Source organism: Dipodomys ordii, unplaced genomic scaffold (genome assembly GCF_000151885.1).
Source record: "Dipodomys ordii isolate 6190 unplaced genomic scaffold, Dord_2.0 Scaffold14, whole genome shotgun sequence".
Taxonomy (NCBI): Eukaryota; Metazoa; Chordata; class Mammalia; order Rodentia; family Heteromyidae; genus Dipodomys; species Dipodomys ordii.
This window is the reverse complement of record NW_012267230.1, coordinates 6,289,061-6,313,501: the sequence shown is the minus strand read 5'-3', so window position 1 is coordinate 6,313,501 and position 24,441 is coordinate 6,289,061. Positions and strand designations below refer to the sequence as shown.

General features: G+C 52.8%; 3 protein-coding genes across 4 annotated transcripts in view; 1 reads left to right on the top strand and 2 right to left on the bottom strand.

Annotated features, from left to right (window-relative positions):
• Nucleotides 1-8,190, top strand: part of LOC105981842 (chromosome unknown open reading frame, human C16orf58) — an 11,886-nt gene extending 3,696 nt beyond the window's left edge. Inside the window, exons 2-13 of the mRNA XM_013011190.1 lie at nt 120-234; nt 1,904-1,949; nt 2,957-2,989; nt 3,081-3,186; nt 4,056-4,157; nt 5,635-5,705; nt 5,781-5,965; nt 6,060-6,117; nt 6,454-6,524; nt 7,063-7,206; nt 7,302-7,379; nt 8,079-8,190. Coding sequence (XP_012866644.1) covers nt 120-234; nt 1,904-1,949; nt 2,957-2,989; nt 3,081-3,186; nt 4,056-4,157; nt 5,635-5,705; nt 5,781-5,965; nt 6,060-6,117; nt 6,454-6,524; nt 7,063-7,206; nt 7,302-7,379; nt 8,079-8,176 — 1,107 coding nt within the window. The 3' untranslated portion in view covers nt 8,177-8,190. The remainder of the gene's footprint in view (nt 1-119; nt 235-1,903; nt 1,950-2,956; nt 2,990-3,080; nt 3,187-4,055; nt 4,158-5,634; nt 5,706-5,780; nt 5,966-6,059; nt 6,118-6,453; nt 6,525-7,062; nt 7,207-7,301; nt 7,380-8,078) is intronic.
• An 11-nt stretch (nt 8,191-8,201) lies between these two features.
• Nucleotides 8,202-15,026, bottom strand: Slc5a2 (solute carrier family 5 (sodium/glucose cotransporter), member 2). 2 transcript variants are annotated; one of them, XM_013011579.1, is made up of 14 exons: nt 14,871-15,026; nt 14,255-14,326; nt 14,067-14,171; nt 12,919-13,083; nt 12,543-12,648; nt 11,761-11,841; nt 11,426-11,655; nt 11,019-11,154; nt 10,742-10,849; nt 10,446-10,596; nt 9,659-9,827; nt 9,367-9,582; nt 8,760-8,894; nt 8,202-8,709 (listed from the first exon to the last, which is right to left on the bottom strand). In XM_013011579.1, the coding sequence occupies exons 1-14, from the start codon at nt 14,994-14,996 to the stop codon at nt 8,455-8,457; spliced, it is 2,055 nt and encodes a 684-aa protein (XP_012867033.1). In that variant the 5' UTR covers nt 14,997-15,026; the 3' UTR covers nt 8,202-8,454. The 2 variants fall into 2 exon arrangements, with proteins under 2 accessions (XP_012867033.1, XP_012867032.1); XM_013011578.1 differs by having other exon boundaries at nt 8,202-8,681; nt 8,765-8,894.
• Nucleotides 15,027-17,728: 2,702 nt separating this feature from the next.
• Tgfb1i1 (transforming growth factor beta 1 induced transcript 1) lies at nt 17,729-23,976 on the bottom strand. Its single transcript, XM_013011352.1, has 11 exons — nt 23,934-23,976; nt 22,629-22,744; nt 22,448-22,500; nt 22,212-22,354; nt 21,947-22,028; nt 21,728-21,833; nt 21,421-21,615; nt 19,491-19,664; nt 19,127-19,208; nt 18,712-18,860; nt 17,729-18,336 (listed from the first exon to the last, which is right to left on the bottom strand). The coding sequence occupies exons 1-11, from the start codon at nt 23,944-23,946 to the stop codon at nt 18,070-18,072; spliced, it is 1,380 nt and encodes a 459-aa protein (XP_012866806.1). The 5' UTR covers nt 23,947-23,976; the 3' UTR covers nt 17,729-18,069.
• Between the last annotated feature and the right edge of the window lie 465 nt (nt 23,977-24,441).

The following is a 24,441-nucleotide window of genomic DNA, read 5'->3' as shown; positions in this document are numbered from 1 at the left end:
CCCTCCCTGGCCGCCCCAGACCCTCGTCCCCCCTCCCTGGCCGCCCCAGACCCTCGCCCCCCCTCCTTCCCTGCAAACCCTCACCACCACCTCCACCACCACCCCCTCTTTTTCTCCAGGCCTTTGCTTCCAGCCTCTCGGGCTCCCTGGCCACCCAGGCCGTCTTGCTGGGTCTGGGGGTGGGGAACGCGAAAGCCTCGGTGTCGGCCGCCACCGCCACCTGGCTGGTAAAAGGTGAGCTGACACCTGGGGGGGGGGGGGCACCTGTGGATCGGGGCCCTGGCCTCTTTTTTTTTTTCTCCCAGTACAAAGCCCCATCCTAACCACCACCACCCCCCTCCCCTAACCAGCAGCAGCAGCAGCAGCGATGTGGCCTCCAGCTCTGGGCCCTGATGGAAATACAGGAGCAAGTCTTCTTCTCCTCAGCCCATCCTTAGATTAGAAATTTTGTGCAAGTTTATGAGCTAAAACTGTTAGCCAGATGATTAGGTTGCAGGGAATTCGAGGATGGAGTTGGTCCTGAGGAGGAGAAAGGAGGTTCTGGAGGCCATGAAAAATGACTGTATCCACATACAGAGAGTCTGCATCCGGAATTGTAATGATGCTATAAATAAGCATAGCGACCATTCGCTGAGTATATGCAGCTTTTTTGAAAATTTGCATAGCTAATACCTGTAATCCTAGCTACTTAGGAGGCTGAGATCTGAGGATTATACTTTGAAGCCAGCACAGGCAGGAAAATCCCTGAGACTCTTAATTCTAATTAATCAGCAAAAAGCTTGGAAGTAGAGGTTCACTACCACTTGAGCCACACCTCCAGCCATCATTTATTTATCAAAGGGGGGTCTCATACATGGTGCCCAACTGGCATCAGATCAAGATCTTTCTATTAACTGCTATGTAACTGGGATTAAAGAGGAAGAATCACCACATCTGGCTTGCTTGTTAAGATGTGATCTTGCAAACTTTTTTCCTGGTCTGGCCTCAAACTCAAATGTCACAATATGCACCTACCATGTAGCTACCACAAACATCCTCCCTATCCACCCTTACCTACCACACTCTGGCACTGAATATAATTTGTAGCTAGCTGATTTGTTAGTAAGATTCAAAAGTTTGTAGGTCCTACTCTTTGATCATTGTGTGACAGAGGAATTGTTTCCTATTCTGATGGGCAATGCAACTTTGAGATAGTAGAGGGTATGTGTCAGTGCAGCCTAGTGTCAACCTCCAGATTCTCACAAGGGCCCTGCACACTGCCTCAAAGATCCACAGGTAGCCCCAACACATCTGGTTGGCTATATAAGTGTGCCACGAAAGGCAAGAATAATGGAGTCTGGTCCAGTGGGCTCCCACTAAGCAGTAAAAGCAATCTTCATGTGTTTAAAGTCACTAGTTGATCTGCTAAGTAAAGCAATGAGAACTTTATTTAGAATATAATGTGCATGGAGGGAAGAGGTTAGGTGAGTGACAGGAAGTGGGCCTATAAAGCCCCAGGACCTCACAGGATAGAGATGGAGGAGAGCTGGCTGTCTGGGGGCTTGTTGTATACATGCTCCTTTTAGTGATGATGGTGAGGTAAGGCAAACCCAGTGTTGCCACATCCCCCTAGTCTTCCCAAAAAGCTGGAGGTTCCAATTTTCTTACAGATGTCCCCATTTTATCCATCTCTTGTCTCTGAGATTCAGCTGACTTGTATATGAAAGAAAACAGTCCCTCTTGAGACTGAAAATCAGAAGGAAAAGGTATTCCAGGTGTCTAGCTAAGTTCTTAGTCATCTCCCTTGAGTCCAGCTTGGTTAAGCATGTCTCATAGGAGGCCTGAGTGCCCAAGAGCAGAGCTCAGTGCTAGGGTCTGCCAGGCACTGTCTCTCTTGTCCTTACCAGGACCTTCTCTTCTACAGATTCAGCTGGCATGCTGGGCCGCATCGTCTTTGCTTGGTGGAAGGGGTGAGTCTTCCCATCTGCCAGCTTCTGGCAGTATGCCCATAGGAATGATTTAAAAACTATTATCGGCATGGGATGCTGGTGGCTCATGCTTATAATCCTAGCTACTCAGGAGGCTGAGATCTGAGGATTGTGGTTTGAAGCCAGCTGGAGCAGACAAGTCCCCATGGAACTCATCTCCAGTTAACCACTCAAAAACTTTGAGCCACATACAGTGGTAGGGCACTACCCTTGAGCCAAAGAGCTTAGAAACAGCTTCCAGACCCTGAGTTTAAGCCCACAACTAATAATGTGTGTGTATATCCACATTTCATTGTAACCACCCAAGTTCACTGAGAGAGTTGGCAGCTTGCTTACTGTGTTACATGGTAGTAAATACTCAATAAACGAGCTCCAGCTGTGTTCCACAGCATTCTATACTGTGTCTAACCACTGCCACAGTTTTACAGGGTGGGATTGACTGTACATTTTAAAGTTGTGAAGCACACCAAAAAGAGGAGAATTTACTTGCCCAAGCCCCTTGACCTGGAAATTGCTACCTGGCACAAGACAGAAGTGGCTATCTGCAGGGTTGTGTAGCTGACTATCCCACGCCTGAGTGTTGGGGCCCAGCTCTTTGTCTTGGCCTCCCGCACCCCACTGTCCACAGGAGCCAGGGAGCCTTGCCTGGTTATCTGTAATGTGTGGGGTTATACCCAGTTTAGAGTTAAGTTTGTCTGTCCCAAGACTATGAACTTTTTTGCTGGGAACCCTCAATGAAATAGGAGAAGCTAGCGCAACCCAGGAGTAGAGTACCAGAGCATAGGGAGCAGCCATCAAACATTGGTTTAGTAAGTTGTGTATTAGTAAGGGGGAAACACGCAAAACACTCAAGGGTCACTGCATCCTCCCAGCCAGTGGTCGCATTTCAGGCAGTGACAGGGTATGAGGACAGGTGTCTGGCTGGAGTTATGTGTCTTTCCCCACACAGTGCCTTCAGTCTAAATTATAACAAGCTCTTGTCCCCACAGGAGCAAATTGGACTGTAATGCAAAGCAGTGGAGGTGAGCAGAGGCCGGGATGAAGGGAGGGGAGGACAGCTCTGTGTTGTAAAAATCTCTTGTCTCTGACCTCTAACCTCTGGTTCTTCCCCAGGCTCTTTGCTGACATCCTCAATGATATAGCCATGTTCCTGGAGATTATGGCTCCCATCTACCCAATCTGCTTCACAATGACTGTCAGCACCAGCAACCTAGCCAAGGTACCCACCTCTAGAGCACCCCATGCTGAGATACTTGCACTGATGGTGCTGTGTATGCACCCCTGGGCCCCACACTCAGGGCACTTCTAAAGGAATGGGAAAGTTTAGGTGTATCTCTGAGGCCTCAGCCAGCCCTCAGCAGTGTGCCTGCTGTCATGGATGGAGAGGGTGGTGTGAGTCCTGTGTCCACATTTGGGGACTAGCTTTCTAGCTAGGTCTCAGACTTTGAGAAAAAGAACATGTTTGGATAGAACACAGTTCCCCTCTCCCATCTGTGAAAGGACGCCACACAGGTACTTATGGAATGGCAGCTACAAGTATCCCAACTCAGACTATGATCCTAGCTACTCAGGATGCTGAGATCTGAGGATCACAGTTCGAAGCTAACCCAGTCAGGAGAGTCTGTGAGACTTACCTCCCATTAACCACCAAAAAGCTGGAAGTGGAGGTGTAGCTCAAATGGGAGAGTGCTAGCATGGAATGAAAAAAGCTAAGGGACAACACCTAGGCCTTGAGTTCTAGCCCCTATACCAGCACAGACACACACAAAGATCTTATCAAGTCTGCACATGGACAGGACATGCCAATCACTCCAGCCTCATTTTATATCACTTTCCTCTTGACTTTGAGCGAGCTAGTTCCTCCCCATGTCCATAAACTTTATGAGGGCAGGGCCCCTGTCTGACTTGTATTACCACACCCTAACCTGTCAAGCATCTGAAAGAGGCTTGATGAAAACTACATGCACATAGCAATGAGTGACCCTCATAGATGATCTTTCCCACCAGAGATCCCAGGGAGAGATTTCCAGGGCTTGTATTGCTATAGCACATGGCCCACCCACCCTCACCCTCCCTCTCTCCCCACAGTGCATTGTGAGTGTGGCTGGTGGGGCCACAAGGGCTGCGCTGACTGTGCACCAGGCCCGGAGAAACAACATGGCTGATGTGTCGGCCAAGGACAGCAGCCAGGTAAGCAGCTGGGACCAAGGATGGTATGTAAGAGCGGAGAAGTGGGGAGGAGGGGACAGGACAGCCCACAATGAGGGATATGAAGGAAAATACCTTAAATGCCCCTGGGAAAGGGCAGAAAGAAGCATAAGTGTCCCCTGCTGTGACCTCCAGGATATAAGGTCAGGTCTATTGGCATGGTTCTGGTGGCAGAAAATCCATGTCACCCCCTTCCCATTGCTAGGATGGCCCAGAAAAGGCTCTGTAGGCCATAGCCCTACCCTGGGGGCTGAGGACTCCGACCACATGAGACCCTTGTGGGCAGGTGCATGGTACTTGGCTGTGGGTCACTGGCCAGAGGCCTCCACTTACCAGTGTAGCAGGCCTTGTGCCTCGCCCCTCCACCTGACCCAACAAGCCTGGAACAGGACATCTCTAAGACTGAACTGTGCAGTAACCACTCCCCAAACCCCTGTGCTGAGTGCTTGTGAGAGAGACACCTGTAACTCACCCTAACCCTGTCAGGTACTGAGATGCTTTAGAGATGAGAGTGAGGCCCTGGGAATGGGAGGTTTTCTCTGACACTAAAGCAGCTTCAAATCCTCTATCCTAGCCAGTCCTGCCTTCCAGTCTTCTTTTATTCTTTCTTAATAATAATAATAACGAAGCAAATATTGGTCAAGCATGTGACCTCATGCCAAGTATTTCTGTGAGCTCATCCAGTGCTTACAGCGTGACAGGAGATCTAAAGCACGGAGAAGCCCAGGCCACCCGGGTGCCTCAGGCATGTGCCTTCTCTCCAAAACTACTTCTGTCCCAAGGTCTCTTCCAACCTGAAATTTACAGTTTGCAAAAGTAGGAGTAATACGTATAATCCAGGCCCTTATCTTTAGCGTCCCCTCTCACTGGTGTCAGCCCTGTTCCCCATACCCTCCCACCACCAACACCCACACATACACACAGACCCCATTCTTTCCAGTTTTGGGTCCCAAAGCCCCAGGGCTTCCCCAGTGAGGCAGACACAGGGCAGCCTGGCCAGGATGACTTTCCTCCTGAGCTCCTGAGGCCCTTGATTCTTGCCTTGATTCCCATAGCCTACCCAGTCTGGTCATCAGAGGGTTGCAGTGGCATTGATTCACACAGGAAGAGGTTTGGGTCTGTTGCTTTTCCTCCCAGGTGGTTCCTAGGCCCCCCTTGCAGTTGTTTGCCAGTTAATGAGTACCAAGAGATAGGAGACAGGTCCCTGTTTGAACCATTGTTGAAAACTAGCTCCCCACATGGAGTTCTGAGTATGGGCTTCCCTGGTCCCTTTTGCAAGCCAAACAAGACTTGTCCTAAGGAGCTATGTCTTCCTAGGCAAAGGAAGATATAGTAGTCTTTTAATGGCAGCTCACTCACCTAAAACACTAAAAGTTATTTAACATCCCATCAGATAGGAAGCATCTGGAAAGTTCTGGAGGGGAGCCCTCCAACTCTGGACCTGTGTGCCATTTTCTAGGAGACACTGGTGAACCTAGCAGGACTCCTGGTGAGCCTGTTGATGCTACCTCTGGTGTCGGGTTGCCCTAGGTAAGCCCAGGAGCATGGCGGGTGAAGAGGCCACCAGCTGGGCCTCTTCCCTGGCCACCTACTGTCTTGTCCCAGCCTCAGCCTCGGATGTTTCTTCCTCCTCACGGCTCTCCACATCTATGCCAACTACCGGGCAGTCCGGGCCCTTGTCATGGAGACCTTGAATGAAAACCGGCTCCGGCTGGTCCTGAAGCACTTCCTTCAGAAGGGAGAGATACTTGACCCAGCTTCAGCCAATCAGATGGAGCCACTGTGGACAGGTGACCCAGCCCCTTGGTGTCATGTCCTGTGTCTTATGTCCTGTATCTCCTCAATTTCTCCATGCCTGGGCCTCCTGACTCCAGCCTCCCACAGGTTTCGGGCCATCTCTGTCTCTGTCCCTGGGGGTTCCCTTACATTGCTTGGTTTCCAGGTGAGTGGCCCAGAGCCTCCCACTCCTTCCTGCCTCCCTTAGTGGCCCCCCTCACCAACCCCCATCTCCCTAATTGAGATACAGACTTGGGGGACAGCATAAGTACTTGAGGGATGCAGGGGGCATCAAATGCAGAGCACAAGTAAGGGGTTGGATGAAGGAAGGTTGGTGGGTGGTCATGGATGACTGTATATAGGAAGAAGGGAAGGATGGATGTGGGGGTTCCCGCAATGTCTAAGGAACCGCTGGGGTATGTGAACAGTTAGGATTAACAGCTTGGCCAGGTGGGTCCTTCTGCCTTGTTTCCCCTGCCCACTGCAATCTTCTCCCTGCCAGTGTGTCTGAGCTGCAGCAGCTGGTAGAAGGGCACCAGGAGCCCTACCTCCTTCGCTGGACTCCATCACGACGTGAGTATATCCACATTCTCCCAGCCTGAGACCCCCTCCAGCTCCAGGGCCCAAGTTCAGGGGACAGTTTGGAGACTGCTGTAGACTACACTGACCCACCCAAGTTACAAGCTGCCTGCCCCAGTGAAATTCACTGCACCTTCACAATAGCTGCCTTATTACCTGAGATATTGTCCTGGGATTGTGTGCAAACACTCTCCATTGCGACACATTCAAATTACACTGAGGTTGGCTGTCAGTGGGGGGGGACTCTGCTCTCCCATCCTGAGTTGTTTTGCCATTGGCATGTTGAAAGGCGTTCATTCTCACCAGCAGAAGCCCTCTGCCGTGAGCTGGTAGAAAGTTATATTTAGAAATTGAATATTTCAGTTTGGCTAGAGAGATGAGAAGCAACAGGAGAAGCTGGAAAGGAGAAATGGGGAAAGGACCTTGTATTCCTCACTAAGGCCTTGGGGCAGATAGGTAAAGCAGAGTGCAAGGACTGAGTATTGAGGACACGGGTCTTCCCTGCGATTTATCTGCCCTCGGGTCTCTCCAGACCAGGTACAGGTGGTTCTGAGCCAGATGGCAGGCCCTGAGACTGTCCTAAGGGCTGCTACACATGGTTTGGTGCTTGGAGCTCTGCAGGAAGATGGACCCCTTCCAGGAGAGCTGGAGGAGCTGAGAAGTCAAGTTCAGGCAGGTAAGAGCCTCATGTCCACACTGTGGGGTGGAGGGAAGATGAGCTGGCTGTCCCACTGAAGACACCAGAGCTGATTCTGCACCCACCCCTGACAGGTCCTGAGAAAGATGGCGGTGCCATTGTCAGGGAGACATACCAAGTGCTGGACAAGCTATTCCCAGAGTTTTTGAAAGGTAACATCAACCCTACAACTTCACAGCCCTGAGCCCTTCAGGCTGCAGCCCTGTCTTTATTCTGTGCTTTCACCTGGGAGATGAGTGACCTGGATGAAATCTGGGACTGTTTTCCTGTATAGATTAAGGAAGTTAGACTGATCTCTTGAAGCTATGTTAGCTTTGATACGTAATCCAAGTTAGCATTTAGGAGTTCGAGTTACTAAGAATGACCTCTCCCTTCCCCTTTTGTGCTGATACTCAGCTTGAACTCAGAGCCTGGGCACTATCCCTTAGCTTTATCTCTCAAAGCTGGTGTTCTACCACTTGAGTCACAGGTCCACTTATGGCTTTTTGCTGGCTCAAGGGCGATAAGCGTCTCAACTGACTTTCCTGATTGGGCTGGCTCCCAACCACAATCTTCAGATCTCAAGCTTCTAAGTAGCTAGTATTACAGGCGTGAGCCACTAGCTCCCAGTTTGAAAATGACCTTTCATGTTACTCTACTCCACCCCCTTTCCATGTGCAATCTCTAGATTTTGGCTGCAACCAGATGAGGTTTCAACCTTACATTTTGTCAGAGATTACCCAGCAGAGGAGCCAAGAAGGGCCCCACTCCCTTCCTCCAGCCTGTACCACTGCATACCTACCCCAATTCACCCCTACTCCTGCTAGCCCAGGCTCTTGTGTAGCATCAGACACCCCTTGCCCTCTCCCCAGGATTGCAGGCTGCAGGCTGGAAGACTGAGAAGCACCACCTGGAGGTGGATGAGTGGAGGGCCACATGGCTCCCATCTCTGGAAAAGAAGGTCTTGTGAGCAGTCCATGGCCACAGCAGGATGAAGGAAAGACAACTTTATTTTTGCTCATGCACATTACTGTGGCCAGTTGGCCACTCACCTCATGAGAAGTGACTGCCAATGAGCTGGATTGGACCCCAGGCAGACAGAAGGGAACCTGGGGCCTTCCCACCCTTCCTCTGCCCCTTCCCCTTTTCTGGGAACCACTGCCAGCTGCCTCACATCCCCACATTTTACAAGGCACAGCCTTTTTAATGCCCTGCTTGTGTGGTTCATGGTGTCCAACACATTTGAACTCATGCATAAAATCCCCAGAGGAACACGGCCACTGTCATCATGAGCAGGGCGTTGAGGTTGACCACACGAGCCCATCTAGGGTCCTCACTGATGTCCTCCAGCCGCCTGGCTGCTGCCGCCACCTCCTCCTCCGTCGGGGGTGGAGGGCCCCCTGCCCCACCCTTGCTCATGCCACAGAACCAGAGCAGGCACCGGCGGAAGGGGCCTGGGGCTGGCAACTGCGGCTCTGAGAGAAACCAAGGCCAGCAGTTAGTCTGGAGGGAGTGGGCTCCGGGACTTCCCGGGCCCCCTGCTTGGGCAGCACCTTACCCTCCATCTCCACGGCATGCTCTGGGCATCCGTTCTGTACAGGAGGAGAAGCTGGGCCTTGGGGCTCATCAGCATCCAGGTCCTCCCGCTCCTCCTTGCTGTGCCGGAGACTGAAAACCAGGCGGTGGAGCTGGGAAGGGGTGGGAGCAGGGGCCAAGTGGGAGTTCTGCTGTCCCGCCCCACACCACAGGCCCCTCAGTTTCCATGGGCACGCCAGCTCTGTCCATTCCCTCCTAAGCTGCCCCGCATCCAGTCTGTACACCCAGCCTGACCCAGCTCACCCAGACTTCGCCAGCCAGGGCAGCCTATGATTTGAGTTCCAGAGACCATGCCAAGAGCTGATTTTGGGGGGCATTCATCACCTACCCTCTAAAACATTCCATGTATCTCCTCCTAAACCATTTCAAACAAATGTCATTTAAATAAAAAAAATGTCCTTGCTGTGTAAATGCAGCTTCAAGAGAGACCCCTGACCTGCTCCTACCCACCCTCAAATACAGACTTTCAGGCTCACTGCACATGCCTTGAAGCAGGGCGGCAGAGGCAGTTGGTGCAGTCCATGCCCGCTCACCCAGACTGCCCATCCAGAGGTCAGCACTTACGTGCTTTTGTGGGATGGGTGCAGTACACAAGGAGATGATGAGGATGAGGAGGCCAGAGCAGATGAAGAGGATGATGGCAAAGTAGAGGTAGTGGACCCGGCAGAGGAGTGCAGGGCACGCTGAGGGCTTCACACAGCTACCCGAACCGAAGGAGAACTCGGGAATGAGGCGAGCTAGGCCCATCACCAGGCCCCCAATTAGTCCCCAGAAGGCACCCTGCAGGGGAAATGGTGTCAGCCTGCTCAGGATGCTGGAGCCTGGGACCAAGCTTGCAAATACCCACCCTGCTCACCTTTTCATTAACTCGGGGCACAAAGAGCGCAAGCACAAACACAGCTGACACGGGCGGTGCCAAGTAGCTGGAGACCGATTGGATGTAATCAAACAGCTGGCCGCCCTGGGCAGCCTGAACAACTGGGAGCCAGGCCACTGACACTGCTACGATGAACACCACCCAGAGCCTGTGGTTTGGAGAACAAGAGGTTTTCTATCCAATGATCGATGCCCTTCCTCAGGCTCCTGTGTGTTTGAGTACCAGGACTACGGTTTGAACTCAAGAGACTGGGCACTGTCACTTAGTTTTTTGGCTAAGAGGTAAGGCTAGCACTCTACCACTTGAGCCTCAGCTCCACTTCTGGCTTTTTTGTGCTTAATCAGAGATGAGTCTCAGGGACTTTTCCTTCCCAGGCTGGCTTCAAGCCACAATCTTCAGATCTCCTGAATGGCTAGCATTACTGGCATGAGGCACTTGGCCCTGGCTCTTACCCAAGTTCTTTTGGCTTTGGTTTTAGTTTTGGTTTTTTGTCAATTATGGGGCTTGAACTCAGGGCTTGGGCGCTGTCCCTGAGCTCTTTTGCTCAAGACTAGGGCTCTACTACTTTGAGCCACAGCTCTACTTCCAGTTTTTTGACGGGTACTTGTCTATAAGAGTCTCATGGGGACTTTTCTGCCAAAGCTGGCTTCAAACTGCAATCCTCAGATCTCAGCCTCCTGAGTAGCTAGGATTGCAGGTGCAAGCCACCAGCGCCCAGCTCCTACCCAGGTTCTTTGGTGGAGCAGGATGGAGGCCTGGGGCACACCTGCCAACTACCAGCAGCTCCGCATCGCTCGCACGAGGCCGCAGGCGCGTGTAGATGTCCATGGTGAAAAGCGTGCTGCTGCTATTAAAGATGGAGGCCAGTGAGGACATGAGCGCCGCCAGCATGACAGCCAGCATGAGTCCACGCAGACCTGTGGCCAACGGGAGCCGTGAGGCTGCAGCCCTCCTCCCCTGGAGGAGGGAGGGGGTGCCAGGCAGGTGTGGGCATTGCAAGGGTGACCCCTCCATTGGCAGTCTGCAGCTGCCCAGCCCAGCAGGGTGTGGACCCGCCCTCACCATTCGGCATGAGCTTCACCACGAGCCTCGGGTAGGCGATGTTGGAGCAGCCCACCTCCGTGCCACACACCTGCTTACACACCTCAGGCACCACGCATGCCACTTCATCTACAAGAAAGCAACCCAAAGGCAGCTAGGACAGCTGGGTCTGGGAATTAGGGTTGGTGGGTAACCCCAGAAGGAGAACAATGGGACCCCTGGAGGGAAAGGGGGGGCAAGTACCAAATTCTGGAAGGTCTGTGAGGGGGACAAGGGGCCAGACTGAGGCCGACTTTACCTGGGTAAAGGATGCGGCTGATCATCCCAGGCATGACCATGAGGAACATGGGTGTGAGCTTCAGGTAGCCGCACAAGATGCAACCTGCCTTGATGTGCGTCAGGTTCTTTCCAGCCAGGCAGCGTTGCACGATGACCTGTGATGGGCAACCTACTACTGGGGGAGCCATGTGCAGACCGACCCCTCCCGCTCAGGCCTGGCCACCCCTTCCCATCCCCACTCCAGTGGTTGTCCATCCTCTGGCTCTGCAGTGCGTCTTGTATATTTCCACCACCAGGTACTAGCTCCATGTGTTTAAGCCCCACCCTCACCGGGTTCCACACCGTCTGACCACACTTTGGAAGATTGGTGGTCAGCTCATCTCTGCTCCATCCAGGGAGGGAGGACCCCCAGCCCTGGCTGCATACCTGGTCACTACACCAATACCAGCCCGAGACAATGGTGAGCCCCAGGAGCAGTGCGGGCCACGGCAGATCCCCTGTCACAGGGTCCCGAAGCAGGTGGTATGAGTCAGGCCTTGGCCGATAGCAGGAGCTGGAGATGTTGCCCACAACCGGATCCTCGGACACGGTGAGTGAAGTCACTGCTCCCAGGTATTTGTCGAAGAGCCCAGAGTACCCGCCCACCTCGTGGAAAGCTGTGTGGGCAAGGTTGTCAAGAGAGGACCCAGCATCAGTGCTAAGGCCCGGGCCTCCCCTGCCAGAGATGATCATGCCCCTCCTCCACTGGCCCAGCCCCCTACCATAACCGGTGAGGATGAAGGCCCCCGCAAGAATGACGAAGGTCTGCACGGTGTCAGTGTACATCAGCGCCGCCAGCCCCCCTGCAACAGGCCTGAGTCAATGGAAACAGCCCCAGTTCCTGATCCCCAGCATAGTGAAAAATACCCCACCTCAGAGAGCAGATTGTTAAATGGAGATCCATTTATACCCTTGGGCAGCAAGAAGCAAAGGCCTAGGAGAGCAGAATGGAGCCTGAATTTTAACCTCTATGGTGCCCTCTTGGCAGACACACCAGCAGGATCTCCCCCCACTGTGGGGCCCCTACATCTGACTTGGACAGATGATTCTCAGGGGTTCAAGTCTCCATCCTGGAGGCCATCTTGGCAACAAGCTCACCAATACTGTTGGACATGTTCTCTGGGGCTCACCCTGAGGGCCTTGGAGCTATACTGGGTTTGAACAGAGATCTTACAGACTGGCCAAGTCCATTCTTTTTCCCATTTCTCCCTGTTTCCCACCCTGAAGCCCAGCACAAGATGGGCACCTAGGCTTCTGCATAGGAAGACAGTAGGGAGAGAGAGTGCGGTTGTGGGAGGTATGGATAGTGAAGCACTATAGCTCAAAATGGTAGAGCACAAGCCTTGAGCAAAAAAGCTTAGGGACAGCACCCAGGCCCAGAGTTCAAGCTCAGTTGACCCCACACTTCCAAACTTGACCACCCCATGTAGCAGCCCTAAATGAAACCATCGCTTTCAATACCAGCCCAGACCAGTCCCCCATACCACACTGGTGCTGGGCCCACCTGTCACAGTGTAAATCATGGTGATGCCCAGGAGCGCAATGACAGAAGCATAGATGTTCCAACCCAGGGCCTGCTGAATGAATACTGCCCCCGAGAACATGTCCACCTTGTGGGGGAAAAAGGCAGGGGCACAAAGGTCAGGGCCCAGGGTCAAGGGACAGTGATCCAGGTCCAAATCCTAGCCAGGCAATCAACTTACCTGGTCACACTTCAAAAGTGCAAACACCATTCACCTTCCCAGGTCTCACCCACTGTGCCCACGTCTCCCGTCGGATTGGTAGAACAATTTCTCAGGAAGACCTCCCTCCACTGTACTCTCCTGCCCCACCCTTCTTGGAGCCCACCCATCCCCCCCCACCTCCCCGCACATGCGCACCGAGATCTTGGTGAAGATGTACAGAAAGAGGGAGAGCACAGACAGGTAGAGGCGGATGCGATGGCCTCCAAAGCGCTTGCGCAGGTACTGCGGCATGGTGATGACCCCTGCGGTCAGGTACACAGGCACAAAGAGCCAGCCGAGCAGCAGCACTACAAACAGCGCCTGTTGGAAACAGCGTGACCATGTACAGCCCACCAGGAGTCTGTCCTCACCCCCAAAGGATCAGAAATCTTGGCTATGAACCGTGCGATGTTAGAGCAAGTGGTTCTGGGAAGTTCGAATCTGAGCCCAGAGGACATTTGCAAGAGATAAGCCTGAGCACCTTGACATTCTCTTAGGCCCTTAACTAGAGCTTTTATCCTTCCATGGACCCCGGCCCCTCTTGAGCACTTGTTTCTAGCAAGGATGTCAGCCTCTGTCAGCCAGAGCCGCCTCTCTCTCTTCTCCACACAAACCTGTAGTCCCTCAAAGGCCTTCTCTTCCAGCAAGCCCTGTGCTCAAAACCCTCTGACAGTGCCTGTAATCCTAGCTGACTCAGGAGGCTGAGATCTGAGAAAAGTCTGTGAGACTCTTATCTCCAATTAACCACCAAACCACTAGAAGTGGAGCTGTGGCTCAACTGGTAAAGCGTTAGCCTCAAAGTTAAGAGACAGCTCCTGGACCCTGAGTTCAAATCTCATACTGGCAAACACACAACCACACATGCACACACACACACACACACACACACACACACACACACACCCCTTCCTAGGTGAGCCTCATCCCAAGCTGTGTCCTCCTGTGCTATAATTGATTAAGAGATCCTCATAGACACAACTTTGGAAAGCACCAAAATAGGAACTACTCCATCTTTGAGCTGCCTGCCCCATGTCAGAGAGGAGTACACCACAGCTCACAGGGGGGAGGTACTAGCTGGTGGTGCCAATTCACAAAGCAATCAGAAACAGGACCTATCCTATTCCTGAAACTCGGCACCTCCTTCTGCCTCCAAGCTGGGGCTCCACTCCAGCCCAGTCTTTCTACAACTGGTATACCCCAACTCTAATCTCATATCCCCTCTGCAAGGAGCTTTTCCAGTGTGTGACCTTCCTAGGGGTTCCCACTGGGGGTGGGGTGATTGTTGATTTTATAAAAGGCCTTACATTCCACTCAAATCCAGCCACCGCCAAGCCATTTGCTGCACCAGTCCCTGCCAGGCCCACAAAGTGGCCACTGCCAATGTTGCTGGCGAAGAGAGATGCTCCAACCTGGGTGGTCCAGAAATGGGGGGGGTGAGTTGGGCTCAGTCCTCTAGAGCCCCTCCCACTCCATGGGCCCAAGCCCTTCTCACCGGCCACCACACCATGCTTCGTCCTGCCAGGAAGTAGCCACCAACAGTATCTCTATTGGTTCTGCACATAGACTAGGGGAGAGAAGTGGGGGGTGGGGGTTTGGAGAGCTTGGGTTCGGGGGCACATCTTTGGACTTCATTAGCTTCCTCAACACATTCCTCAGCCTTGTTTCAGGCTGAAGATTAACCAGCAGTCGACTCCCCTGATTACACCCCAACCCCCAATCTTCTCCCTTCAGCCAGAGTCACCTAGGCGCTCATCCTAGCATCCAACTACTCGAGCCTGAGAGAGGGTGAACTCAGAATCAGTCCTTGGCTAGTTACTGCTAGTGGAAGTAATGTGAACAGAGACTTCATCTATAAGGCTGAGTTTAATGAAAACCACTGCCCACCCACCCCCGACCCCCAATCAACAAAATCCAAAGGAATTCATGTTCATTGGGCCTCTCTGAAGCCCTAAAGAGATCTGCTTTTTTTCTTCAATCCTGGGATTCTCCTTGAGAAATCCAAGCATCCTTCCCCTACCCCTCTCTGGGACTTGTCAAAGATTGTTTTCTTCCCCTCTAGGCCCCAGAAGCCCAAGCCAGCCCCTAGTCAAAGCCCCGCAAATTCTCACCCACAAGCCAACACCAATGACCAGAAGGAAGTAGGCGGCAATGACCAAGATGTCGGCAAGGTTGTCAATGAGGGCTTTCTGGTCCCCTAGCCCTGCTTCAGAGCCTGCCTTGGTGCGGTCTTCCATTCTGCCCACAATCTGCCCCTCAAAGGACCAGCTCCCTGACTTCCCCCGGAGGAAGGATTAATGGTTACCTCAGGGGCAGTGAGCCGACAAGTCCCCCAGGTCCCGTTCCCCCTATCCCCAGCTTTATTTAGCTGAATCAGGTCATATCAAGGCCGAAGGCTGGTTCTGGGGTGCTGGGCCCTCTAGGATCAGGATCACTCCTTCTTTGACATTAGTCTCCATTCTCTCCACAAGGTCCCAAACTCAAAATCAACTCATTCATTCCCTACGTATTCTCTTCAGACTAGATTAGGGAGCCTGGCTGAGCCAGAGATGGTTTTCAAAGGCAAATCTGACAGTGTCACTCCATTGCTCAGAAATCCTCCATAGCTCACTCACCAGAAAACTCAAAAAGAAATCTAGCTGGGCACCTGTGACTTATACCTATAATCCCAGCCCCTCAGAAGGCTGAGATCTGAGGATCACTGTTTGTAGTCAGCCCAGGCAGGAAAGTCTGTGAGAGACTCTTATCTCCAAAGAACCACCAAAAAGCTGGAAATTGGAGCTATGGCTCAAGCACTAGAGCACTAGTCTAAAGCACAAAAGCTCAGGGACAGTGATCAGGCCCTGAGTACAAGCTTCACAACTAAACTGCCAAACACACACACAGAGAGAGAGAGAGAGACAGAGAGAGACAGAGAGAGGAAATCCAAGCTCAGCATCCTGATCTTCCAGGCCAACCATGCCTTGGCTCCTGCCCATCTATCTGCTCTGTTTTCCTGCACCAAATCTGGAGTCAGATAAATTCTTTCTTTTTTTCCTGATCTCTCAACTGACAGTCCTCTTTAGCCTTCAGTATCTGGTCTAGTTACCTCTTCAAGAATGGGCCAAAGAGAGTATCAGGAGGATTGAGGTTTGAGGCCAGGCCAAGCTGAAGAGTTAGTGAGACTCCCCGTTCCCGTCTCAACAGATAAGCTGGGAGTGGTAATACACATCTGTCAACAAGGTCAAAGGCTGGCAAGACTTTTTTTCAGCAAAAGAGGACAGGGGGCAGGCTCAAGTAGTAGAACACCAGCCTAGCAAGTATTAGATCCTGAGTTTAAACCCCAGTAATGGAAAAAAGAGAGAGGGAAGTCTTTTGCTATGATTCCGTACATGTTGTGGTATCTATCTCACCAACAAAGACTCTTCAAGAGCAGGGGCTAATCTGGTCAAGCTCTGGAGACCCATTGCTCAGCACAGGACTGGGGACAGAAAGGGATGTTGAATAGGGACACCTCTGCCTTTCTAGAACTGAACAGATTGGCAATTCAGAAAATCATCTCCTGTGTCAGGGGTCTCCTGCCCAGATGACAATATCTATGAGTATCTTTGAGATCACAAATTGAAAAGTATTTTAGGGAAAGCATATGAGCTTTATTTGAGAGGTGCTTTACTGTAGGCTCCTTCAAAAGCTGACCTTGAGATGAAAAGGGGGAAAAAAAATCTAGGAACAGAACAAAGGGCAGGAGGGGGAGCAAGCTAAGCATTTATTTCAAGGTTACAGGGAGCTAAAGAGGAAGGCATGGGGATGGCCACCCAACAAACATCTGGTGAATGAATGAGTAGAGGCTGGAGATCACCAATATACCAACCCTTGAGAGACAGAGGCAGTTACACCCAGGATGGACAGCATTCCCCCAGGAAGAGAGAAAAACGAAGATGGGTCAGGAAGCATAGGGTGGAGAAGATGAGATTGGTAGGGAGGCAAAGGCAGAGAGCTTCTTGCTGTCTGTGGTCCATCCACCCCCATCCTTGGCTGCTTTTAATGATCAACACAAGCCTGAGAATGATCCATTATTTTCAACACCAAAGGAGTTGTGGAGATCCTGGAGTTTAGACTCGGGGATCCTACACACTCCCTTAAAGAACTTCAGGTCCAAGATGAAGGTTCTGGGCCTCATAAAGGTCCCTAGGGTTTTGAGGACTTAGATGGAGCCTGAACTTCTCCAGACTTGAGTCTCTGGCCCTACCCTTCTTTGTTATGACTTAACTGAAGTGTTAACTCCTCCAAGAAGCCTCCCTTGACTTCCAGTCTGGCAGCCCCCAAACCCCCAGCCATTGTCCTGGCCACACCAAATGTTAACTTCTGCCTCAGGAGCGTCTCCAACAGCTGCCCAGGGCTCTCCAGGACAAGGACTGCCAAGCCATGACTCATCTCTGTGGACCCAGTACCACCCAGCACAAGGCTGAGTCAGGAAAATCCTCAGGGAATTACTAACTCAACCCAAGAAGGAAAGTAAATATCTGAACACACAGACTTCACCGGCTAAGACAACAGAGAGAGAAAAGGGACCATATTTACAAGTATTGGAATCTCAGGAGCTAGGAAGATGTAAACTGTGATTAGTGCCAAGCTCCAAAATGTGGGCATAAATGGGCACTTCTGGAGGGGGCCCACCTCTGAGATTCAAAGGGAACGTAAAACCTCAGAACCAAATGAGGGTAGAGCAAGGGTTGCAGATGAAACCCTCGTTTCAAGGACACTGGGGGCTGCAGAGGGAAACACCGAGGCAGGAAGCCTGGTGGATGGAGCCCCAGCTTGTGCTCCTGTCTTGCAAACCTGACTCCCCTTTCAACCTGGGGCTCACCTGATAGTTGGAATCTACAAGTGCCCACCTGCCAGAGCTGACACTGCTAGGGTCTGGGGGGGTCTGAAGGCCCAGTTCTTCTGCACCAAGACACAACACCAGTGAGTTGTGGAATGTGTGTTTATGTTTGTAGAAAAAAAAAGTGCACAAAACAGGAGCGGGCAGTAGGGACATCCTTGGCCAGGTCTCTGATGAGTTGTAATGAATTGCGGGGCCCCTCTTTTATTGTGTGGGAGGGCTCCCTCCAGGGTGGGAATCGTGTGGGACCTCCCTTCTGTGGAAGATCACTTTGGGGGGGGGAGTGTGAGGGTCAGGATGGACGGGGCCTCTTCTGAACTTGACCTTGGAGAACGTGGAGTACCTGAGGGGAGCGTCTCCCCAGTGGGTGGGCCGCACAAAGCACGGGGTGAGTCTTGCAGCCCCGAGCTCCAAGACCATAGGCTGGCGCATACGGGTCGGGCCGATCAGCCGAAGAGCTTGAGGAAGCAGGGCTGGCAGTAGGGCTTGCCGGCGCGCTCCTGGAAGGAGCCCTTGGTGAGCGCGCGCAGGCAGAAGGTGCAGGTGAAGTGGTCCGGGTGGAAGCGGCGGCCCAGGGCCGACACGCAGCGGCCGGTCACCGGGAGGCCGCACGTGGCGCACAGCGAACCGCGCCGCGCGTGGAAATGATTTTCGCACAGCGGACGACCCTCGTGCTCGAAAAAGCTGCCTCCGGAGAAAGGCGCGAAGCATTCCTGGGGAAAGGAGGCCGCGAAAGAACCGGTCAGCCGATGAAGCTCAGGCCAGAGACCACCCTGCCGCCCTCCTGCAGCGAGGCACCCGAGTGAGGCCCCGCCCACTACACTCGCTCCGCCCACACCCCGCCCCGAGTCTCCGCCCCCGTGACTCCTCCCTCCGAGGCCACGCCTCCCGAGAGTTCCCCCCCAGACCACGCCCCCACAAGCCACACTCCTAAAGCTCGCCTCCAGGCTCCTTTCAGCATAAGATGCTCGCTCCGCCCATGCCCCGCCCTCCGTGACTCCTCCCTCCTAGGCCCCGCCCCCGCTGTTTCCCTTTCAGGCTCCGCCCCCTGTAACTCCTCCCTCCAGAACCACGCCCCCAGAACGCACCCTGCAGACGAAGCAGTCTGGGTGCCAGAGCGCGCTGAGCGCTGAGATATAGTTATCCAGAATGGGGCCTTGGCAGCCCTGGCAGCGCGGGGCAAAGAGCTGCAGGAAGTCCCGGCGACAGTAGGGGCGGCCCTCACGCTCGTGGAAACCTAGGAACAGGTACCGAGGGGGCTGAAAACAAATAGCGCGCAGGCAAGACTGGGGAGCTGCAAGGATCGAGGCTGCAGGAAGGCCATGAGTTGAAGGGAGGGAGCAATGGGGTCGGGGACCTGGGCAAAGCAGGAGGGGATGGGATGAATGGGAGAAGAGCAGGGCCAGAAGGGAACAGGGAAAACGCTCGTCCAGAAGCGGGAGGTGGCAGGTGGGAATGTATGCAGAGTGCACCTGTGGTTGTTATCGGGTGTGGTGGACTCACCCTCATCTCCAAAGGGCTCCCCGCAGCTGACGCAGCAGAAATGCTCTGGATGCCAGTGGGTGCCCAGGGCGGTAACCATTTTCTGCAGAACATAAAAGAGGACAGTCATTGTGGCCCTCTTATCCCTTCTTCCCTCTTGCCTCTACTTGGAACCTGGGCCACAGGGCTGAGGTATATGTCTGTAAGGCAGAAGATCTAACAAGGAATTTGGGATTGAAAGAGAGCTGAGGGCGTTGGATGTTGCTAAGCAACAGGGATAGAGTTGGGATGGAGGTGGGTAGGTGGGACCAGTGTGGATGGCGCCCATCACACAGGTGATCTGAGAGAGTCAGAAGCAGAATCCAAAAGGCTTGGCTGGACTTACATGTCGGATGGGTTGGTTGCAGAAACCACATCGTGGGGAGAAGCGCTCAAAGTAGCACTCAGGGCAGAAGGGGCCTCCATCCTTCTCGAAGAAACTGCTGCCTCCCAGGGTCATGGAACAGCCACCACAAACAAAGTGCTCGGGGTGCCAGGCACGGCCCAACGCTGTCACTACCTTCAAGTTGGGGGGAGGTCTGGGTCAGAGCAGCCCTAAGACTATATACATCACTTTCCCAAAACATTTGTGTGTGTGTGTGTGATGCCAGTATTGGACTTTGCAGCTTTGCTTGGCTTTTTCACTCAAGGCTGGTGCTCTGCCACTTGAGCCACACCTCCACATCCAGCATTTTGCTTGTTAACTGGAGAAAAAAATCATGTGGACTTTTCTGCCTGAGCTGGCTTCAAACCTTGATCCTCAGATCTGAGTAGCTAGGATAATAGGTGTTAGCCACCAGCACCCAGCCTTTTATCTCTGAGAGATAGGAATGAAAAAATGTAATGTTCCAGATTGCTCAGCCTGTGTGTGATAGAAATTTTTTTGAAGGCTATGGAGATTTAACTCAGGTCTTTCAACTTTGTTCCTTACTGTTGACTTATCCATGAAGATCAGTGCATAGGAACACAGTACTTCTTGGGGAGTTGAGGGGTGATATGGAAAAGTTTTAATTTCTCTTAAAGTCAGAAGGGAAAAAAATGAACAAGAAAAAGATGACTTAATATCTAATATCAGTATATTTAATTTCATACCAACACATATATAATTTATTTTGGGGGGGGCTGGGAAGTTGGCTCAGTGGTAGAGTGCTTGCCTTGCATGTATGAGGCCCTGGGTTCGATTCCTCAGCGCTGGAAGTGGCACTGTGGCTTAAGTGGTAGAGCGCTAGCCTTGAGCTGAAGACCTGAGGGACAGCGCCCAGGCCTAGAGTTCAAGCCCAGGACTGGCAAAATATTTTTTTTCTGTCACTTTTCTGCCCAGGCTGGCTTTGAACCATGATCCTCAGATCTCAGCCTCTTGAGTAGCTAGGATTACAGGCATGAGCCACTAGCACCCGGCTATAATTTCTTTTAATAAAGGGACCCATGAAGAAAAAAGTACCTAGAGCTAATGGAAATCATGATACCACCATGCTTTGCTGAGACTGGCAATTCTGGAATGGCGCTCAAGCACTTTATCTAGCAGAAGGTTCTAGCTCAACCATTGGGCACAGCTGTTATCAATCACATCTGCTCAGACCATAAGCCAAGGACCAAAGCTCCCAGACCAGCCTCTCAATGGGGAAAAATCTTTGTGATACCCAGGAGAAGCAGCCAACAGGTTTTGTTTTTGAAGACTAAATAAATGAGAACTTGAAACGCTCTCATGGTAAGGCAAATACTGTGTGCCACAAAGTAGGGCCACAACAAGGCTGGAATCTGCACCCTACTACTTACTTGCTCTGGTGTCTCAGAGCATTATTTTCCTTATAAATAAAATATAAATGGTGGGCTGGGGGTGTAGATCAGTGGAAAAGCCTATGCTTAGCATACCCAAGGTTCTGTGTTTGATTCCCAGTGTGCACACGCACAAAATTAATTTAAAAAGTATTAGGCAGGTGCCCATGGCTCAAGCCTGTAATCCAAGCTACTCAGGAGGCTGAGATCTGAGGATCCCAGTTCAAAGCCAGCCCAGGCAGGAAAGTCTGTGAGACACTTATTTCCAAAGTAACCACCAAAAAGCCAGAAGTGGAGCTATAGTTCAAGTGGTATAGCACTAGCCTGGAGCATAAAAAGGTCAGAGCCCAGGTCCTGTCCTCAAGCCCCAAGACTGACACACGCTAAAAAAATTGATAAAAATACAATTATCATGTCCACTTTGCAGAGTTATTCATTGAAAGAGGATATCGCCAAGCCTGGTTGTTGGTGAAGATGGTAAGCAAGTAAGCTCCACTTACTTGCCCAGCAATAGGTTTATTGCAAGAGCCACAGAGGCCCTTGGCCTGAGTAGGAACACCACGGCGGCTAAGGTCGGACTGCAGCAACCCCAGCATGGTATCTAGGCTGCCCTTGCCAGTCTGCTCTGGTGGAGATGGCGACCGCTCATTTGTGGAGTTTACCACTGGTGGCTGGCTTGGCCCAGAGGCTGGAAGCTACAGCAGAGAGGACATAAGATTGAATCAACAAGTCAAAAGATGTAGAAGGGATCTAAAATAGGTTGAGGAGCCATGAGCTGACACCTTGCCCACACCCTGCCTGACTCACGTGATTCTGGACACGGAAGTCTGAGAGCGAGGCCATCAGTCTATCCAGCTCCATTGTGGCCGAGGTAGCCGAGGGCTTTGGGAGGACAGGAGCTGGACTGGGAGGACTTAGGAAGAAAACAGCTTGTATCGTCTCAGAGCATCTCAGCTCAACAATCCCTCTAGTAACATCCATGAACCTAGCATCTCTCTCCAGCCCTGCCAGCCAAGCCAAACTCACTGGCTGCTCTTGTCTTCAGATTGGTCCTCCTTCTGTTCCCCTGCCGTCACCTTGCTAGATGGGAACTGAGACATTATTTCATCTAGAGAGACAAGAGAAGAGCACTGGACATGGGGCCATGTTCGATCCATCCTTTCAGTTAAAAGTTTTGTGTCGTTTTCACTTCTCTTCTGGGAAGTCTGTGTCCCTTAGTCTCTTCCCTTCCCAGCTTCCCCCCTCTCCCCTGCCACCCTATTTGGGCCTGTCATTTTAGTAACCCTGGTACCTGTAATGTTGAACTGGGTGGCATTCAGTTCCTGAAGCAAACGATCTAGCTCACAGAGCCCAGTGCCCAAGACACCACTGGAAGAGGAGAATGGAGGAGCCGCAGGGGCTGCAGGCTTTGGAGACCGAGGCTTGCATACCGTACTGAGAAACAGGATGAAAGCCTGGACTCAGACTGAGGACTCCAAACCTTCTCACTTGAGCCTCAATCAGCTTCAACCATCCCAAGCCCCTCACCTGTATAGATGGTCCTTGTCCCCAGAGGTTCCCGAAGATTCCCCAGACCCTGTCTATGGAGAGAAGACACATGTGTCTAGAATGACACACCTGTACTGTGACACCACCCAGGTTCAGATTCCCCTAGCCCAAGCCAACCCTGGCCTTCACAGCTGCCCCAAGCCTTAGTATCTGATCTCACCTGCGGCTGGTGGCCATAGGGTGGGGGAGGTGTGAGTGGCTCTGAGGGGCGCTCTTTTGGAGCCCCTGACCTTGGCATGTGTGAGGTGGTGGTCTCCAGGTCAGAGAGCAGAGCATCTGCAAGGAGAGGCCCTCGGAGTGAGACTTAGGGCAGAGATAGGGCCTGAAGAGATTAGAGGGTCATGGTTTCCAGTGCAAAGGGCGGAAGCTAAGATCGTAAGAGAGACATCAAGAAGCTTAAAGAAACACAGGGCCGAATTAAGCCCAGAGAGGTGGGATGATAGCGAGAAAATATTTATGACCAGACATCCCCATGGGCTCATTCTGGAAGTCAGTCAAATCCAAACCCAGGCACCTGACTTTTTTTTTTTTTAATTCACTCCATCTTTCCCGATATACAATCGAAATGGGCTCTTTATTGAAGCCAATGTTATATCCACTTCAAATTGCTCAATTGGCTGTGTGCCTGGCACCCAGCTTCCTGATTGGATGTTGTCTCTGCCACACTCACTAATTCCTCCCTCTCTCTATAAACATGCTCTGGCCAGGCCTGGCCCACTTCCCAGACCCACTGAGTCCCACCCTGTATTCCTCCCTGGTGAGTCTGCCAGCCCTTGGCTTTCTGATTAGCTTCTTTCCCCCAGGGTCCCAGCGCCAGGTACCCTTGCTGACGAGCGCCCCCTGCTGCAGGGCGCCGGAACCTCTTCTGTCCAAGTCCAAGTTCAGCCTAGGCCTCCTTTCTCCCCCTCCCTCCCCGCCCCAGGGCCTTGAACCCTTTCTCTCCCAGAACCTCTTGTCTCTGAGCAGCTTGGTGGAGCCCGTTACCTCTCCCTGGCATCTTGGCACTCCTTATTATAGTCTCTTTCCTGCCCCCCAGGACTTGGCTTCCACTCTACCAGGAACTTTTAACTCTTTCATTCCCCACCCCTGGGCCCTCAGGCTCGTCGTTCCCGCCCCAGCCCCAAAACTTGATGCCATAAACTCTCTCCACTTTGGGCTAGTAGCCCAATTGCCCGATCTAAGGCCCCTTTAACCCTTCCCTTCCCAAAGCCTCGGAACCCAAGCGCCCAGGGGGGTGGGGGTGGGGGGACATCTGCCAAAGCCAATGCTGGAGGAGCGATGGAGGAGACGAAGGGAAGGAACGGCCAGCCCAGGAAAGGCAGGAAAGGAGAGGCAGGAAGGGGGGACGTGGATTCGGGAGAGGAGGCAGAGACAGAAGCAGGGGCGGGCGAGCGAAGTCCGGGATGGGGAGGCGTGGGGGAAGTGGTGAGGGTCTGGGGGGACCCGCGGGCCGGGCCCCACTCACCCAGGTCCTCCATGGCGGGGCGCGGGCGGGCTGCGCGCGGGGCGAGCAGGGCGGGGGCCGTGTCCGGCGGGGCGGGGGCGGGGGACGTCCGGGAGCTGGGAGCCGGGCCGTGACCATGTATGGAAGCGGGGACCCGCTGGGATGGGATGGGGTGGGGTGGGGGTGGGGGATGAACGAAGGAACCCGGGGGTGGGGGCGTGGAAGAAAGAGAGTACCAGGGCCCACCCCAAACCTAGCTTGCTTGCTGCTGGCTTGCCCAGTGGCGGCCACACCCCGGCCTGCGCTGCAAGGAGCCCCAAGAGGCCAGAGCCAGAGTCTGTTATGGCTTTCCCAGGCCCAGCTCCAGAGCCCCTCCCTGCTTGTGAGCGCCCCCCGCCCCCCACACCAAAAAAAAAACAAAACAAAACTCCTCCAGTCCTAGACAGAGCCCTGTCCCACCCAGGCCATTCTTGAGAGAGACAGTGTCCCTGATTTTTTTTTTTTTTAATGTTGGGGACAGGAGAGACTG

Coding starts and splice junctions, on each gene's coding strand:
- Slc5a2 (XM_013011579.1), bottom strand. CDS start 14,996: ATGGAAGACCGCACCAAGGCAGGCTCTGAAGCAGGGCTAGGGGACCAG. Junction 12,649..12,918: donor ACATCTTCACCAAGATCTCG/GTGCGCATGTGC, acceptor TTCCCCCACAAG/GTGGACATGTTCTCGGGGGC. Junction 9,583..9,658: donor TGCCCCGAGTTAATGAAAAG/GTGAGCAGGGTG, acceptor TTTCCCCTGCAG/GGTGCCTTCTGGGGACTAAT.
- Tgfb1i1 (XM_013011352.1), bottom strand. Junction 22,355..22,447: donor GACAAGGACCATCTATACAG/GTGAGGGGCTTG, acceptor CCTGTTTCTCAG/TACGGTATGCAAGCCTCGGT. Junction 22,029..22,211: donor CACCCAGTTCAACATTACAG/GTACCAGGGTTA, acceptor TTGTCTCTCTAG/ATGAAATAATGTCTCAGTTC.